This window comes from Nannospalax galili, unplaced genomic scaffold, assembly GCF_000622305.1.
Source record: "Nannospalax galili isolate Female #2095 unplaced genomic scaffold, S.galili_v1.0 scaffold262, whole genome shotgun sequence".
Classification (NCBI taxonomy): domain Eukaryota; kingdom Metazoa; phylum Chordata; class Mammalia; order Rodentia; family Spalacidae; genus Nannospalax; species Nannospalax galili.
The window spans coordinates 375898-393721 of NW_008348083.1; the positions used below are offsets into that span (position 1 = coordinate 375898).

The window sequence follows — 17824 nt, forward strand, 5'->3', positions numbered from 1 at the left end:
AGTGGGCATGGATTTGATCAAAACACTTTATATGCATGTATGAAATTCTCAATAAAGTTTTGTAAAAAAAAAAAAAAGATGGGGCCAATAAAAGGGACTTTTAATCAAGGGGCAAGAATGTTCTTTATGAAGTGTAAATAGGGAAGGGGTAGGGCCTCCATGTGGTCAGGCAGGCCAGCAGGAGGTCCTGGAACTCACCTTCCGCATAATCTTCCGGCCATAGAAAAGCACTTTGTCCCGCTTCCGGAACCGATACCGGGGGCCCTCTGGGGCTGGAGTTTCTGGAGATAGGTGGGGAGAAGGATGCTTGAGCTCTGCAGACTCCAGCAACTCCCCACCTCTGTAGCTCTGACCCTGGGAACACTACAGGTCCCCTTCCATCCCTATAGCCTCCCCCCCCCCACGCCCCGAGAGAGGCCCTCCAGATCCTCACTCTGCACCCGCAGTCTCCGCACCACCAGGAGGATGAGTACGGCGGTGACCAGCACGGCCAATCCGGCCCCGATCATGACGCCCAACACCTGCGGGATGAACGGCACAGGCTGGGCACCACATATTCGTCTGGCCAAGCCCTCCTCCAAGGAGGAGGTCATATTTAGCTCGTGACTCGGTGTCCCCATCTGCAGAATGGGTCAGCGCCCGTTCCTTCCCCACCCCACCCCACCCCCATGGGGGGCGCGACTGACTCTCCCCTGCGGCTAGGTGGCCTGCGATGCATGCCGGGAAACGTAGTTTCGCTTGCACAACCACCGTCCTCCAGGAGAACAGGGTGACGCAAGCCAACCATGCCGGGAGTTGTAGTCCCATGGACGAATTTTCCACCAACCCTTACCATTCCGGTTTGCAGAGGAGCCTCCATTGGTTGTTTCAGACTGGGCAAGAGGTCTGATAGCCCACAGTCCTGGGGAAGAGAAGGAACCTGTGCGAGATATCAATCAAGCCTACCCAGGCCCAAGCAAAACCTCAATCAAGCCTACCCCGCCTCCATGCAATCAAGCCTATCCACCCCTTCCCGTGCAAGACTTTAATCGGAGGACAATCAAGCATACTGGGCGGGACTACAGATCTGTTCCACCAACCACCAACTTATCGCAAGCCACGCCCCATAGATACCTTTGGCCCGAGTGACTTCTCCATTCGCCGGGGTTGGAGTGTGTGAGTGGCAGGAGGGGGCGCTGCTGGACAAAGCAATGGGGACAAATTACCCTGCCTGGCCAGATCAAGGGGTGAGAGGAGTCCTCAGTTCCTTGTCTAAACCTTCACTTGCCACAGGGCTGACCCGACTCCCCCACCCATCCACTCACACCCAGGGGGTTAAAAGGTAGCGGTCTCAGAAGACTGGATGATGCCCCACTCCGGTGAAAACTAGGACTCATAAGCCGCGAGGCTGAAGTAACAATGGGACCCATGGCCCCTTGACCTAAGCCTGCCCTATCAAAGGAGTGGGAGGTGGGGCACTGAATTCTGCAGGGTTCTCTTGGAAAAGGGATCCTGAAGCCCTTGTGGGTGGGATGAACTCTCCAAGCATTAGAGGTTTAAGGTCGGAGACTGAGCTAACACGTAGCAGGAAAAGTTAAGGGTCTCAAGGAATGATGCCAGCGCCATCGATGGGAGGCGTAACTAGGGACGCTGGAATTAGGGGGCGCACTGTAAAGTAACTGAGATCCAAAGGTAATACAGAACTACGGATGTAAAGTCTAGGAGCTGGAAAGGCCCGTCTGGGAGGGGGACATCTAAGCCCCCTAGAAGATTCTGAGGGAGGATGGAACACTGCTGGGACTTTTCTGGGGACGCTTTTCTGGTGCCCTTAGAATACTAATGAGAATTTGGGGAGAATCGCTGGGCCCTGAGACGTTACCTTGGAAAATTACTACTCCCTTTCCATACTTTGGGCTCCTGGCTACCGATGCGGAAACAACAAGCAAGGAACTCAGGGATGGAGCATTGGAAAGCCCAGACCTGCCAGGACAGACCTGCCAGGAGTCAGATCGGTTGGGGAGTGGGGGCACAAAGCTGAAGCCCGCTAATGGTCCTGAAAGGGATGCAAACTTGGACTCACCCAGCGGCTACAACCGGCATCCACCCAGCGCTGGCCAACACCCCTAGTTTTCTGCTCCCTCAGGCCCGGCGCCTTTAAACTATCCTGCTGCAGGGCCCGCCCAGGGCCCGCCCCCACCATGTTAAGAAGGTCTCAGGGCACCGGCCATGGTGAGTGTGGCATACTCTTAAAGGAGCCAAGGACCTGAGGTCACAAGTTCAGACCCTCCCACTACAAATGAGAACATGTTTATTTATCCTCGTTTATTGAACATCCATCCTCCGTTCCCTTCCCATCCCAGTGTTCTACCCAACTGGCCCAGGCCCTCACAGGGAGAGGATTTTTTTCTTTGTATTTTTTATTTACTTTTTTTTTTTTTTTTTTTTTGTCCCACACGAGACAGGGTCTCTCAGGAGCCCCCGCTGGCCTGGAACTCAAGAGATCCACCTGCCTCTGCCTCCCAAGTGCTAGGATTAAAGGCTTGTGCCACCACACCCAACTGGGTGCAGATCTTTAAAAAGTGAACTCTAAAAAATAAATAAGCTGGGGCCCCTGCAGTCCAGGGGGATTAAAGTCCAGTGGTGGTCATCCTGGAGTCAGTTCACCAGCAGTGAATGATCCTCTGGGGAGTCCCTGGAGGAGAGAAGTAGGGAGAAGTCCCATCAGATCTCCCTGGCACAGACCTCCTTCCCCCTAGCCTATTAACCACAACCCCTGCCCAGGGCTACCTTCCACAGCAACAGAGCAGGCTGCAAGCGGAGCCACTTCCACGTCGGAACTTGCCAGATGTGGGGCTGTCCTGGCACTGATCAATGTAGGCCTGAAGCTCGCTCTTCTCTGCACCGGCACCTCCTGGGTGCTGGGGAAAGATGATCACCCCCAAACCCGGCATGAAAGTTGGTCCTGACCTGCAAGGCTCTTGAGGTTCAGGTCTGCCCTTCATCCCCAACTCCAGCCATCTGGTGTTCCCCTGATGTGACTATGCAAGCGCCCCTTCTGGGTCCTTGTATTTCCTGTGCCTCAAGGTTTGCTTGCCTGTGGGAAACCTTCCCTGACCCCTGGATGTGGCCACAGACCTCATGTTTATTGGTTTGGCACCCTCTGCTGCAGGCCTGGAGCCTAGACTAGAGCCTGACACAGCCTGGGTACTTAGTAAGAGTCATCCTTGTTGCTGCTGCTGTTGTTGTTGCTGCCGTTTTGTTTTTTTTAATTTAGTGCATGTGGAGCTGAAGAGACGGCTGAGCAATTAAGAGCACTGGCACTGGCACTGGCTCTGCCTCTACCTGCCTCTGCCTCCCAAATGCCACATGATCTTTTTGAGGTTTAAAAAAAATTTTTATGAGTGTTTTGCTTGCATGTATATAGGTGCACCTGTGTCATCCAATGCCCATGGAGGATGTTGGATCCTCTAAAACTAGAGTTGTGCAAGATGGCTGTCATGTGGGTACTGGGAACTGAAACTGGGTCCTCTGCAAGAGCAGCCAGTGCTCTTACCAGCTGAAGCATCTCTCTGGTCCCTGTGTACTTTTGGGGTGGTAAGAACTAGTACTGGTCCTGCAGTATGGGGTTCAGAGGAAAGAAGGAAACAGCACTGTGTGGGAGTGGCATGGAGGGGAGGTAGGGCTCCTTTAGCAACAAGTCCTGGGCAGTGTGGCACATACTGGGCATCAGGGAGAATCAGGTAGTGCCAGTGGGAAGCATGAATGGTACACAGATGATGTTCACTGGTGAAAGGAATGAAGGACCCTGTGTTAGACTGGTATTTGGGTGGCACCAGAAAAGCTTCTCGGCTGGCACTGTAGCTCAGTTGGAAGAATGCTTGCATAGCATGCATGAAGTCCTGGGTTCCATTCCTAGTATACTGGACATGGCTGTGTGCATTTATAAGCCCAACACTCAGGAGATGGAGGCAGGGAAATCAGGAGCTCAAGGTCATCATCCTCAACAAAAGATCACATCCAGGGCTGGAAAGGTGGCTCACTGGCTGCCCCTGTGGAGACACAGGTTTGGTGCCCAGCACCTTATATGGCAGCTAACAAACATCTGTAACTCCAGTTCCAGAGGATTCAATACCCTCTTCTGTCCTCTGCAGGCATTGCACACATGTAGTACACATACATCCACTCAAACACTCATACACATAAAATAATAAAAATACATATTTTCAAAAAGATCACATCAGTCCAGTGAGATGGCTTAGCAGACCCTTGCCACCAGGCCTGATGACCTGAGTTTGATTCTTGGGATTCACATGGTGGAAAATGAAAACTGACTCCCATAATTTATCCTCTGACCACCACACATACAGTGGCATGCACCCAATCCACCCCCAAATAAATAAATGTAAAAAAAAAAAATCATATGGAGGAGCAGTGAGATGGCTCAGCAGGGGAAGGGTGCTTGCTCAAGCCTGGTGCTCTGAGTTCAATCCTGGGACCCACATAGTGGAAGGTAAGAACTAACTCCTGCAGGTTGTACTCTGACCTCCACACATGCATCATGCAGGGTGTGCATGCATGCATATATGCAAGCCCCCCCCCCCAATAAAATAAATGTTAAAAAAGATCAATTATATTCTCTAGGACCAGAAAAACCTGGGTTGATCCTGCTTCATGCTCAGTTCACAAATACTGACTCAGTTTCTCTGTGGATAAACAATCTCAGGGACCCACTTTGCCTGAGGACCCTACCTTGACAATGCTGACACATACGTCTTTGTACCCAGACAGGACCATGGATGTCCCTTCCTGCCCATCCGGCTGAGACCAGCTGCAGTATGTCTTAGGATGGCCTTGATCCCACTTTGACAACACTATTCACCACCACTACCACCACCCCCAATTCTAGGCCTTTCTCTCCTTGAACTTCAGAAAGTCTCCCACATTCTCCCTGGGTCTTCTCTGTTCAACCTGACATGACTCCCAGACAAATTCATGAAACCAGGCAGCCCCTGGAGGAGGAAGGGTACAGGGGGCAGGTCACCTATGGAGGAAAAGGGTGGGTGTGACTGACCTTGATCGTGTCGTAGGCGCCCGTGATGAGCGCAATGAAGAGACTCAGCACCATATAGATGAAGAGGCTGATGAAGGAGTAGAGGTAGAGCTGGGAGAAGAGCCACACCAAGCTGCTTCGGCCCTGTTGAGCCTGCATGGCTGCGAACGTCACGAACATGTCGTCCCCATTGATGAGTGAGAACAGGCACTCAGAAACCATGGACAGTGAGCGGAACTGTAGGCAGGGCAGTGGTGTAAGAGCATGGGCATGGCAGGGGTGCTAGGCTCACCAGGGGTCAGTGGGCAGGTGACTGGCAGTCACAATGGGCTCATCTGAGGGTCAGTGTAGCAATGGCAGGGTCACAGGGTTAATGGACTCGGCTAGATGGATAGGAGGGGACAAGTACAAAGATGTATGTGTTGGGGCTGGAGAGATGGCTCAGCAGTTAAGAGCACTGGCTGCTCTTGCAGAGGACCCAGGTTTGGTTCCCAGCACCCACATGGTAGCTAACAACCATCCATAAGTCCAGTTCCAGGGGATCTAAGACCCTCTTCTGGCTTCTGTGGGCACTGCATGTACATGATGCACTTATATACATGCAGGCAAAACACTCATATATATAACTTTTTTTTTTTTTTTTTTTTGGAGGAAAGGGTTTATTTAGCTTACATGTCCTGGGTCACAGTTCATCCAGACATATATAACATTTTTAAAACTAAAAAGGATGCATGTGTCTACAGTAGGTAGATACAACAAAGAGGCTTGTCGGCTGGGAGGTAGCTCAGTTGGGAGAGAGCTCACCCCACCAACACACAAGGCTCCAAGTTCAATTCCCAGTGCCACATAAAATAGACACGGTACTGCATAGATTCCTCAAGAGCCAGAGGAGCTGATAGGTAAAGTAACCCAGGTTAAGCCAGGGTCATTAGTGATCAAGCAGATGACCAAATGACAGGGTCAATGCCAAGACCATTGGGGGTCAGAGGGAACAGAATACAAAACTGCTACAAGGGCTGGGGAGGTGGCTGGGTTGGTGAAGAGCCTGTTTAGCAAGCTTAAGGACCCAAGTTTGATCCCTAGCCCCAGCATCTACATTAAAAAGTCGGGTATGGCCGGGCATGGTGGTGCACACCTGTAGTCCCAGCACTTGGGAGGCAGAGGCAGGCAGATCTCTGTGAGTTCAAGGCCAGCCTAGTCTACACAGTGAGTCCAGAACAGCTGGGGCTACAGGGAGACCCTGTCTCAAAAAAACAAAAAAAAAAAAAAAAAAAAAAAAAAGTGGGGTATGGTGGGAGGTAGAAACAGGAAGACAGACCCCTGGAGTTCAGTGGCCAGCTAGCCTAGTCCAATCAGTAGGCCAATGAGACCCTGCCTCCAAAAAACAAACAACGATGACAAAAAACCAAGGTGGATGGCTTTCATTGTTTTTAACTCCTTAATTTATTTATTTTATACGTATGAGTGTTTTGCCTGCATTTATATAAGTGTACCAAGTGTATGTGACCCTACAGAGGCCAGAAGAGTGTCAGATCCCCTGGGATTGGAGTTACAGACAGTTGTTAGCTGCCATGAGGGTGCTGGGCACTGAACCTGGGTCCTCTGCAAGAGCAGCCAGTGCTCTAACCCCTGAGCCATCTCTCCAGCTTTGTTTTTTGTTTTTTAGTTTGTTTTTGAGATAGAGTCTGCCTGTAGCCCCAGCTGGCCAAGAACTCGATATGTAGACCAGGCTGCCACCACACCTGGCCTAAGGTAGGTAGCTTTAGATAGAGGAACAACCTCTAGCTACCATATGCATGTGAACACAGGTGCACATGTACTCACACACAACAACAACAACAACACACACACACACACACACATGCAGGAAAAAATTAAAACTGTTACAAGTATGCAACACACACACATGCACACACAGGAAAAAAAATTAAAACTGTTACAAGTGTGCAACACACACACACACGCATGCACGCACAGGAAAAAAATTAAAACTGTTACAAGTGTGCAGGTACCAGGGATCAAGGTGGTCATTTAAGGTCATCAGGTCAACAAATGAGAGGCCGGAGCTCAGGGACTCCTTTTAACAGCTCACAAATATCAGTAGCCCCCAGTACCTCATACCTTCACATGGTAGGGCCCCAGTACAATCCAGCCACAGAAACAGTAACCCAAGTAGATGACAGCCACACAGCAGCAGAAACGCATGACACTGGGCAGTGCAACCCGCAACGTTGCGATGAGAATCTGCAGAGGTGCAGGAAGATCAGGTGAGTATACAGCTAGTCTGATTAGCCCTCAGACAGCAGGAAGGCCCTCAATGGTATGACTAGAAAGGCTGCTGAGAACTCAGATGGGGCAGGGCCATCCTGGGGTAAACCTAGGACATACCACAGCTGGATTCAGCTGGACAGGCAGGAAGGGACAGGTTTCCGGGGTCCTGCCCTGGTACAAAGGCACGTGTGTCTGTGGTAGGTGGGTATAAGAAAGAGATTTGTGGAGGCCAGATAGATGGCTCAGCAGTTACGAGCACTGGTTGCTCTTGCAGAGGATCCGGGTTCAGTTCCTAGCACCCACATGGCAACTAACAACTGTCCACAAATGTCCTTAAATCCAGTTCGAGGATCTGATGCCCTCTTCTGGCCTCCACAGGCACTGCATGCATGGATGCACTTACATACATGCAGGCAAAACACTTAGGCATAAAATAATTTTTTTTAAAGAGAGAGAAATTTGTGGGCTGGGGATGCAGTTCAGTTGGTAGAGTGCCTGCTAACATGTACAAGGCCTTGAATTTGAACCTCAGTACCTCATAAAACCAGGCATAGTGGGATACAACTCTCATCCCAGCACTTGGGAGTTGGAGGCAGGATCAGGCATCACTTTGACTACATACTGAATTTGACCTTGTCTAAAAAAAGGGGGGGGGGCGTAAAAGAGATGGCTCAACAGTTAAGAGCACTGGCTGCTCTTGCAGAGGACCAGGGTTCAGTTCCCAGGATTCAGAGTGGCTAACCACTGCCTCTAACTCCAGTTTCAGGGGATCTGATGCCCTCTGACCTCTGTGGGCCATATATGTACAGGTGTGCATTTACATACATGTAGGCAAATTTTTTACACACTCAAAATTTTTTTTAATTTTTAAAAAAAGGATGAGGCTTGTGATCAGTAAGGATTAGTGACTGCTCTATTTGTTTGGGTTTGAGGGCATGGACAGGCTACTGCCCAGGCAGGGCTCAGGTGTGGGAGACTCACATTGTACTTGTGGAAGAAAGTCAGGTAGCGGATGACACCAACCCAGACAAGCAATGTTGAGGTGCCCAGGAGGATACTGCAGACGTCGTAGCTGGCCAGATTCTGTGGACAGGAATAAAAAAACAAGCCATTGAACCCCAGATTTCCTGGAAGGTGGTCCCCAGTCAGGCAAGGACCTGGAGACAGACCCAGGACCCCCAGTGCAGGGTCTGAGCGCGACTCGCACCTTGGCTTCGATACCAATCTTCATGACAGTGCCCGAGACAGTAAGTATGTCACTGGTGACTAGCAGGATGTACCAGCCATTGACAAACTCCAGCCGTTCCCAAAGGCTGATCTCCCGACCGCGTCGCCGCCACATGAACATGACAAACTCCTGTGGGAGGAGGCCAGGTGAGGGTTGGTCCAGAACCCCCTGGTGCCCTTGGCTACCCCACTACCACCCTCTCCACTACAGCCCATGGCTGGGCAAGGCAGGCATCAGCACAGGTGATGCCAGGGCCTCACATTCTGTAGCAGGAAGCCACGGAGCAGAGAGCGGGCACACAATAGGAAGGACAGGGAGCACGTGAGGATGACCACCACGTCAAACAGGAGCCGGAAGCTGTTGTCTCCTGCAGGGAGGGGTGGCTAGGGTCAAAAGTAGAACAAGGCCCCAAAGGTCAGGGCTGGGGGTTCAGGCCAGGGCTGGAGACCTAGGGGGTATGGGGATACATAGCTGGTTTGAAGCAATCAGTGGGCTTAGGGGTTCCCTGGCATTTAGAGTATATCAGAGTCTCTGATTAACCTTGGTATGAAACTTGGGGCTCCCTGGGAAGACCAGCACCCCCTTATTTTTTGTGGTGCTAGGGACTAAAACTGAGCACACAAGGTAAAGCTTTTTTAGCTTTAATTTTACATGTATGAATGTTTTGCCCACATGTACGTAAGTGCACCCTTGTATGCAATGCCTGAGGAGGTCAGAAGAGGGTGTTGGCTCCTGGAGCTGGAATCACAGATGGGGTGAGCTGGGAATGGAATCCAAGTCCTCTCCAAGAGTGGAATTCCTCTCCAGCTAGTGTTCTTAACTACTGAGCCATCTCTCTAGCCAGGCAAACTCTTTATCACTGTGACATATCCCCAGCCCATTTTGTTTTGTTGCAAAGACAAGGTTTCATATATCCTAGGCTGGCCTCAAACTTACTATGTAGCCAAGGCTGGTCTTGAACACCTGATTTTGCCTCAGCCTTCCAAGTACTCGAATTACATTAGAACTAATTTGTGTTTCACTTTTTTTTTTGCAGTACTAGGGATTAAATATAGGGCATCATACAAGCTAGGAAGGTGCTCTACCACTGGGCTGCATCCCCAGCCCTCTTGTTACTGAGACAAGTCTTAAAGACTCCGTAAGTTGCTTACACAGACCTTGAACTCAACTCTGTAGCCTAGTACCCCACGTAAGCTTTGAACTTGTGAGCCTGCCCCCTCAATCTCCTTAGTAGCTGGGATTACAGGCCTACACCACCAGGCATGGCTTCTTGTATTGAACTTGACTGAGACCCAGAAGACCCTCTGGTCAGATCAAGGTACCTGATCAATGCTGGTCTGGGGCTCACGGGCATGCCAGGAAGGTAAGGTCCCCTGGCCAGTATTATCAGAGTTCCAGGTATTGCCCAAGTCAGGGCTGTTCTTGGGGTGATGGGAGGAGGGGAGGGGAGTCCTCAGGGTGGGAGGGCTCACCACGTCTGGAGACACTGGGGTGTTTACACTCCTGGATGTGGGCTTGGGTCTCCAATCGGATAGGGATACGTCCACTGTGCGCCTTATTGTCAAAGGTGATCTGAAGGGTCCAGGGCAAGGTAAGTTTGGGTAGCTCCAAGAGTCACACTCCTCCCCCTAGACCCACACATTAAATGGTCCAGGTTGTCCCAGCCTGCACCCTGTCACTCCCACACCACCTTGGGCCAGTGCTCCTTAGATGCCCCTCAACCAGGCAGGGGGAACTCAGGAGTCCAGAGGGTTCCCCGGTTCCTCACCAGGACACTGAAAGTGTAACAGTCTGGGATCTCATTGTTGATGAGGCTCTGCAGGTTGATGGTCTTCAACTGGAAGTGGATGGTGACGTTGATCAGCCTAGTGGGGGAGGCTTGGATGAGGGCCACACAGTCCCTCCCTGCCTGGGGTTGTGGGGAGCAGCAACCCTGCCCGTGCTGACTGTGCAGATAGCTCACTCAGCTGCAGGCCAGGTCAGTGTAGCTGTGCCCACCCCCCACGCATACCCCAAACAACCTCAGGGACGTGGCTTTATATCCAGGTGTCTGTACTTTGCCCCCCACCTCCAGTCACGCCACCCTCAGCCTCGCCCTTGCACCCCTCCATCAAGCAGGCTGCCCTCAAGTGAAAGGGGCAGTACTTGTGGAATTTCAGTGTGAGGTTTCTGTAACTGGAGCTGCTGTCCAAGAGGGCAAGATCCTCACTGGGGGAGTCCGGGGGTCTGTCGGGGGGATCCACCTGGATACAGTCTGAGGACACAGTTAGGGAAGGGACTCAGGGAGCAGGCAAGGCCAGGCTGGTCGCCCACAGTCCCAGCAAGCCTTCCTCCCTGTTTTGAATCCCACTCTGTGCTTCATAACCTTCTCTGCTAGGCCAGAGTCCACCACAGAGCTACACCCCCTTCATGATGAACCACTTGTTGTCTCCAAACAAATAGGGCCTGCTCTATTTTATTCTCTACAGAGGCCCTAGGGATCCATGGGCTCTCCAAAAGTTGAGTGAGTAAACAGTATTAAAAAATAATGTCTGGGGGGCTGGAGAGATGGCTCAGCGGTTAAGAATACTGGCTGTTCTTACAGAAGACCTGGGTTCGAATCCTAGCCCCCACATGGCAGCTAACAACTGTCTGTAACTCCAGTCCCAGGGGATGTGACAGCCTCTTCTGACCTCCGCAGGCATTGCATGACATGGGTGCACTTACACACATGCAGGCAATACACGCACACACATAAATAATGCCTGGGGCTGGAGAGCTGTCTCAATAGTGAAGAGCATTAGATTCTAGTCAGGGGCTCTACCTCTAAGCCAGGCCCCAAGTCCTTCACTGGAGGATTCTAGGCAGGGACTCTACCACTGAGCCCCATTCCTAGCCCCTCGATGGGGAATTCTTGGCTGTTACTATACAGGAACCACACCCCCCAGGCCCCTCACTGGGGTATTCTAGACAGAACTTTTATAACTGAGCCACACCTCCAACCCACAGGCTAAGATTTTAATCCCAGCAACCCAGGATCCCAACAGTTATGCTCTGCCCGTGGCCACTCACCAGTGACCACCCTTGGGTCAATATCAAAGGTGTCGTTGGCTGGGTCCACATGGCCACGGTGGTAGTACTGCTGGCACAGAGCCAGTGCTGAGCCATTGGCCCAAGGGCCGCCCCCACCCTGGACGTAGGCATACCGGCCCAGGGATACCTCGGGCAGTATCAGGTACTGTGGGCAGAGGAAAAGGTCTGTCAGCCCCATCAGCTTTATGCGGCACATTCCCTCCCAACCTGCTCACGGTACCTGGTCCACAGCATAGAATATGGCCTGGTAGAGCTGCTCCCGAGTGTAGGCCGCAAAGGTATCATCAGCCCCATCAGAGTAACCCAGCAGGAAGAGGTGTCGGAAGGCAACGGTGTTCTCTTCCCGGAATGTCACCACCAGCTGGTTGCTGAGCCCAAAGAGGATGAGCTGCCAAAATGGAATAGGAAGTTGGACTGATAGTATAGCACCCCTATCAGGGCACAGGTAGAGGGAGAAGAAAAAGGAAGTTCCAGAGATGTCCCCTGGGATGGGCCAGGCCCTCTGGCACTGAACACCTGAACGTTTTTTTGAGATAGGGTCTTATATATGGTGTCAGAGTCCCTGGAACTGGAGTTACTGACAATTGAGCCACCATATGAGTGCTGAGAACTGAATCTGGGTCCTCTGTGAGAGCAGTCAGTGCATTTAACCACTAAGCCATCTCTCCAGTCCTACACAAGGCTCTTAACCTCTCTAAGCTTTAGGACCTTGGGTAAACAATGGAGGCAGCAGCAGGGCCAGGGCCTCTGGGAACCTACAAGGACTTACAGATTCCAGCCACGTGATAACAACACTGTCACTGTCACTCTGCTGCTACAAGGAGCTGTTCTGAGGCTCACAGCAGCAGCCAGTGACGTTTGGCTAAAGTACCTGCCCAGCTGGTCTCACCTGCACAGTGACCACCAGGATCTTAACAACCTGCAGCATCAACTTGCATGGCTTGCGGCCTTTGGCCCGGAACTTGTCACAGGGGCTCATGAAGAAGTACTTGAGACGCCGACGGAGGTCTTCCTCTTCTGGGGGGGTTGGCGGAGCTGGCAGAGCCCCCACCTGGGTCCCATACCCAGGGTTGGGGGTCAGCAGTCGCTCCGTCTCTAAGGAAATGGGATAGGATAGTGGAGGATCAGGGCTGGGCATCATGTTCTGTCTCCTCCGGCAAGCTGTCTCGGGTCCTCATAGCCCTGGTCTATAGGCAAGGAAGAATGTATAAGAAAAGCCAGGCCTTGCTGGGCATGGGGGTGCACACCTTTAATCCCAGTGCTCAGAGGCAGAGGCAGGCACACCTCTGTGAGGTCAAGGCTAGCCTGGCCTACCTAGTGCTCTTGAGGCCAGCCAGGTCTACATAATGAGATCCTGTCTAAAAAGAAAGAAAAGGGTCTGGAGAGATGGATCAGTGGTTAAAACACTGGCTGCTTTTGCAGAGGACCCAGGTTTGGTTCCTAACACCTACATGGCAGCTAACAACTATCTGTAACTCTACTTCCAGGGGATCCAATGCCCTCTTCTGACCTCCATGGATATTGCATGATACCAGTGCACTAACAGATATAGGCAAAACACTCAAACACATTAGATAGATGGATAAAAAATTAAACAAAAACCTAGGAATTCTATAATATTACACATCTCCTGCCCAGGCCTACTCAGAGGTTCCCAGCTAGCAACTGGAGCTCTAAAAAGCTGTACCCACTCAGCAGCCTCTCTTGCCTTAGCCTCATCCAAACTGGAGGAGCCACCATCTCTCATAAGGAAATAGAACTCAATGCTCAGAAAGCCTTACCAAAGAGCCTGGACTGAGGCTAACTTGGGAGACAGTCCATTCATGTTTCTCTGGTGGGTTGGTGGGAAAAAGGACCAGCTTGGGTGGGGCTGACTTCTCAGAGGACATGCAAGCCCTCCAGGGTTATCTCAACTCCAGCCTACAGGTCATTAGCACATAGCATGGCCCATATTCTAGTATTCCTTGGACAAACTGCCCACGGGTAACCTTCGAACTCATCAGAAACCAGCCCATCCCAGGCCACAGGCCTGACAACAGTAATAATGAAGGTGGGTATGATGACTCATGTCTGTAATTCCAGCACTCCAGTGTAGGGGCAAGATGATTATGAGTTCAAAGTCAGCTTGGACTACTTAGTGAGTCCCAGGCCAGCATGACCCTGACTAACAAAAACCCTGAAACAGTGGCTGGCAGGCAATATGGCTCATCGAGTAAAGGTGCTTGCTGCCAAGCCTGATAATCCAAGTTAGAATCCTGGGACCCACAGGGTGAAAGGAAAGAACTGAGTCCTGCAAGTTGTTCTCGGACTCTCATACTTGCACAGTGGTACAGCCCCCTCTCCACTCCACTAAATAAACAGTTTTTAAAAAAACAAAAAACAAATAGTTACATAGCCTAAGACATCTATAGACAACTCACTTCATCACCTTTAAGGGAACTGAGTTCTGGGAATCACACAGCCCAAAGGCTGAATGCCAGACTTGGTCTGCCTCCCTCAGCAACTGTTCTGGCTAGTAGGAATGAAAGCCATCCCCAAGGCTGAGATCCTGAAGTGCTCTGGGAAGCCAGGCAGCCCACCTGGAAAAGATGCCAGTCACTTTTCTGAAAAAAAAAGCTAAGCTGAGGGGCACGGGGGCTCATGTCTGTAACCCAAATACTTGGGAGTTGAAGGCCTCAAACTCAGATCTGTCTGCCTCTGCCTCCTGACTGCCAGGATTAGAGGCATGCTCTACCACACCTGGCCAGCATTGCTTGCTTTCCTTGAGTCCAAGAACAAGATCTGAGGCAGTTAGTCCTGGTACCTGATAGCATAGAAGTGCCACTGACAAACCCCCATCATCTCCACTGGAAACCTTTCACGTCTTTTTTGTTTGTTTGTGTGTTTGTTTGGAACAGATGTACCCCAGGTTAGCCTAAAATTCAGAAAGCAGCCAAGGCTAACCATGAATTCCTGATCCTCCTAGCTCTGAAGCGCTGGAGTTACAGTTGTGTACCACCACACCTGGCTTTTACCCTCTGCCTGACGAAGCTGTTTAGATTATTTTATTTTTGAGCTGGGGATGGAACTCAGGGCTTTGCACATGCTATGAAGCATTCTATGGTTGAGTCATAACCCCAGCCCTAAAGCTGCCAGGATTAGGCTGGGCACTGTCTGAACCTGTGGTTTCAGGGAGTCAAACTCCTGGCCCCTCCCTTTGTAGACTAGATGTGCTTGTTTACAAGCCACTGGGGAGGAAGACAAAGGCAGGCTATAAGTCCATAGCTAGGATCACAGCTAAGCCATTCCAGACCCTACCAGCCAGGACATTTATGGGGGTGCCTCTAGCCGTCTCATATGGGGGATCAAAACAAGGTAAATTCCTCAGGGAAATGTGACCCTCAAAAGGGCCTGGAAGCTAGATGCATACAATTCAATCTGGAAAGTCTTAGAGAGTTGTAATTGAGCTAGCCTTCTAGAGTCAAGCAGGGCATTACCCCAACATCCTGCCTGCCTGGGTTTAAGGAAGTTCCAACTCCCTGCCTGCATGAGTTTAAGGAAGCGGACTATGTGTTTACATTCTGGCTGCCAGAGAGAATCCTGGGGTCTCAGTGTGGACTACTGTTTGAGTTCCAGCAAAATTGAGCAATCAGAACTTTGGTTGGAGCTGGGGAACATAGTTCGTGGTACAGTGCTAGCCTGGCAAGCACAAGGCCCTAGGTTCAATCCAGGAAGGAGAAAAAAAGGAGGAGGAGGAGAAAGATGAAGAGAAGCAGCAAGTTTCTTAAGAGTCTGCATGCCTATAATCCCAGCACTCAGAGGCTGAGGCAAGAGGATCACAAGTTTAAGTTCACTATGAGCTACAGAGTAAGATCCTAATTCAAACAAAACAAAACCAACCAAAAAAAAAAAAAAAAAAAAAAAAAACTGAATAACACAGTTAGCCCTCCATTTCCATGAGTTTCACATCCCTGGATTCAACCAACTGTGCACTGAAATTTAAAAAAAAACAAACTTGGGTTCCAAATATTGTACTAATAAGCCAAGCTGGGCAGCCTACCTGCTGCCTGCATTTATAAACTCTGAGCCCAGTTTGGGTTTGAGATGACTCTCACAGGTCAGGCTGGAAAGAGGTGTAAGTACCAACAGTAAATCCATCCATGGTGACACATGTCTGTAATCCCAGCACAGGAGAGGTGGAGGCAGGGTTATTGCAGGTTATCAAGGCTCCTACCCTCTGAGCTCAGAAAAGCTTAGGACCACCCCTGCCCAGGTTCAAGGTACTGTCTATACTATTCTCCACTAAGGGCAAAAAGGAGAGCTCTCTGGCCAGAGATGGGAAAAGCTGGTGACCACCCACTGCCCAGGTTCTGCCTCTCTCTCTCCCAGGAAGTAGCTGAGAGGCTGGTGCTCACCTGCCACCCACGTTCTGGGAACTATGTAAGCTCTCCACCTGAGGTCAAAGATGCTGGTGCATTCTAAGGACTGTGTAAATTCTCTGCCTGAGGTCGGAGGTGCTAATGTCAACAAGCCACCTTACATGCAAGCTTTCCGACTGAGGTCAGATGCTGATGCCCACCAGCTGCCCAGGTTTTAGGAACTATACAAGCTCCCTCCTGAGGTCAGACGTGCTGGTTGGTGTCCACAAGCCGCCCAGATTCTAGAACTATGCAGGCTCTCCACCTGAGGTCGGAGATGCTGGTATGTCCACACGCGCTCCGGGTTCTAGGAACTATGCAGACTCTCCACCAGAAGTTGGAGATGCTGGTGTTCACCCGCCGCCTAGGTTCAGTAAATCTGCAGGCTCTCCGCCTGAGGTCAGCGATGCTAGTGTCCACCCGCCGCCCAGGTTCGAAGAACCATGCAGGCTCTCTCTCCGCCTGAGGCTGGAGATGCTGATGGGTTCTAGGGGCTGTGCAGGCTCTCCGTCTGAGGTCAGAGATGCCAGTGCCCACCCGCCACCCACGTTCTGGTAACAGTATGCCCATCTGTCTGTCCCCCACGGGGCAGGAGACTAGTCCGCAGTGGACCCGAGGACTGGGAAGCTCGCCATCATGTCCTCCCGCCCCCGCGCTCACCTGAGCCGCGCGGGCCCGCCGCGGAGGCCATGGGCGTACAGCGAGCGTGGGATGCGGGCGGGCAGCCTGGGTCGACAGCCCGCCGCTGTCACCGTGGCCTCGCTCCCTCCCGGCGCCGCTTCAAACCCTCCCGCATCAGCTGACCTGCGCCGCGGTCACGTGAGCCGGGTGGCCGGACTGATCACGTGACTAGTTCTGAGCCCGCCCACTGCGCCATTGCAGCCCCACCCCCAGCAATACGCAAGCGTTCCCCAGCCAGCGCCTTGGGGAAACAAATGCGCATGCGTTTTCCCGGGCCCCACTCCAGGCTCGGGGGCTGCAAGCACACGCTCTCTTCGCAGCCAGAGGCTGGTGGGCCAAAGGCGGCCTTCTAGCGCCGACCTACACTAATACAAGGCTTAGGAAATGGACCAGGCCTTAGTTTGTGCAGGAACTGGTTCTGACCTGGCTCCCTGTCCAGCCCTGTTTTGTGTGCCAACCTAGTGACTTCCATGTCCAGAGCCTGACCCCCTACTGTCCGGGGTGTCTTGTGATGACCTTTAACCCTGTGCTAGATCTGCTGACCTTACACCCAGAAGTACTTTGTCTTTCCCAGCCAGGCCACCAACAAACAATATAAACCAAATAGAACCATTTACCACGGCCTTTGTAGACTTCTGGAACCTTAGCTCATCCTTTGCTTTACTGCTCTCCTCTACCTCCAACAAGCCAGAAGGACCTTCGCATAATTCCTGTCTTCCTGAACCTCCTAGTGGCTTTTCATGGCTCTGCAATGACAAGAAAACCTCCCATGTAGATTTACCACTGGTGTAGTCCTTATCTCCTCCTACGCTTCATTTCTCTGTGACCCCAGGGCCTTTGCACACTCTTACAGAGGAACATGACAGTTAAGAACACAGGTTTCAGGCTAGGCACAGTAGAGCATGCCTTTAATGCCAGCACTCAGGAGGTGGGGGTAGGTGGATCTCTGAGTTGGAGGCCAGCCTGGTCTATATCGAGTGTTCCTGGCCAGTCAGAGTTACATAACGATATCTTTTCTCAAAAACAAAAACAAAAAACTCAGGCTCTGGGGGCTGGAGAGCTGGCTCAGCTGTTAAGAGCACTGACTGCTCTTGCAGAAAACCCAGGTTCAGTTCCCAGCACCCACATGGTAGCTAACAACTGTTT

The 17824-nt window shown here is 51.5% G+C and overlaps 2 protein-coding genes across 12 annotated transcripts in view; both read right to left on the bottom strand.

Moving 5' to 3' along the window:
• Positions 1 to 2147, bottom strand: part of Pnpla6 (patatin like phospholipase domain containing 6) — a 36460-nt gene extending 34313 nt beyond the window's left edge. For 2 of the 10 annotated variants that reach the window (XM_008844547.3, XM_029569057.1), the window contains exons 1-5: positions 2060 to 2147; positions 1114 to 1178; positions 833 to 901; positions 434 to 521; positions 199 to 281 (exon numbers count right to left, since the gene is read on the bottom strand). In XM_008844547.3, coding sequence (XP_008842769.1) covers positions 199 to 281; positions 434 to 521; positions 833 to 901; positions 1114 to 1137 — 264 coding nt within the window. In that variant the 5' untranslated portion in view covers positions 1138 to 1178; positions 2060 to 2147. Of the gene's footprint in view, positions 1 to 198; positions 282 to 433; positions 714 to 832; positions 920 to 1113; positions 1179 to 2059 lie in introns of those variants that run through there. The other 8 variants (XM_029569056.1, XM_017800982.2, XM_029569058.1 and 5 more) reach the window with 7 other exon arrangements.
• Positions 2148 to 2434: 287 nt separating this feature from the next.
• Mcoln1 (mucolipin 1) lies at positions 2435 to 16815 on the bottom strand. Of its 2 annotated transcripts, XM_029569062.1 has the most exons (15): positions 16658 to 16815; positions 12490 to 12695; positions 11821 to 11988; positions 11580 to 11745; positions 10674 to 10782; positions 10297 to 10393; positions 10001 to 10100; positions 8789 to 8895; positions 8508 to 8657; positions 8282 to 8383; positions 7418 to 7492; positions 7151 to 7273; positions 5051 to 5266; positions 2767 to 2897; positions 2435 to 2671 (listed from the first exon to the last, which is right to left on the bottom strand). In XM_029569062.1, the coding sequence occupies exons 1-15, from the start codon at positions 16686 to 16688 to the stop codon at positions 2635 to 2637; spliced, it is 1818 nt and encodes a 605-aa protein (XP_029424922.1). In that variant the 5' UTR covers positions 16689 to 16815; the 3' UTR covers positions 2435 to 2634. The 2 variants fall into 2 exon arrangements, with proteins under 2 accessions (XP_029424922.1, XP_008842767.1); XM_008844545.3 differs by lacking the exon at positions 7418 to 7492.
• Between the last annotated feature and the right edge of the window lie 1009 nt (positions 16816 to 17824).

Coding starts and splice junctions, on each gene's coding strand:
- Mcoln1 (XM_029569062.1), bottom strand. CDS start 16,688: ATGGCCTCCGCGGCGGGCCCGCGCGGCTCAG. Junction 12,696..16,657: donor GGCGGGCCCGCGCGGCTCAG/GTGAGCGCGGGG, acceptor CCATTTCCTTAG/AGACGGAGCGACTGCTGACC. Junction 10,394..10,673: donor CTCACACTGAAATTCCACAA/GTACTGCCCCTT, acceptor CTCCCCCACTAG/GCTGATCAACGTCACCATCC.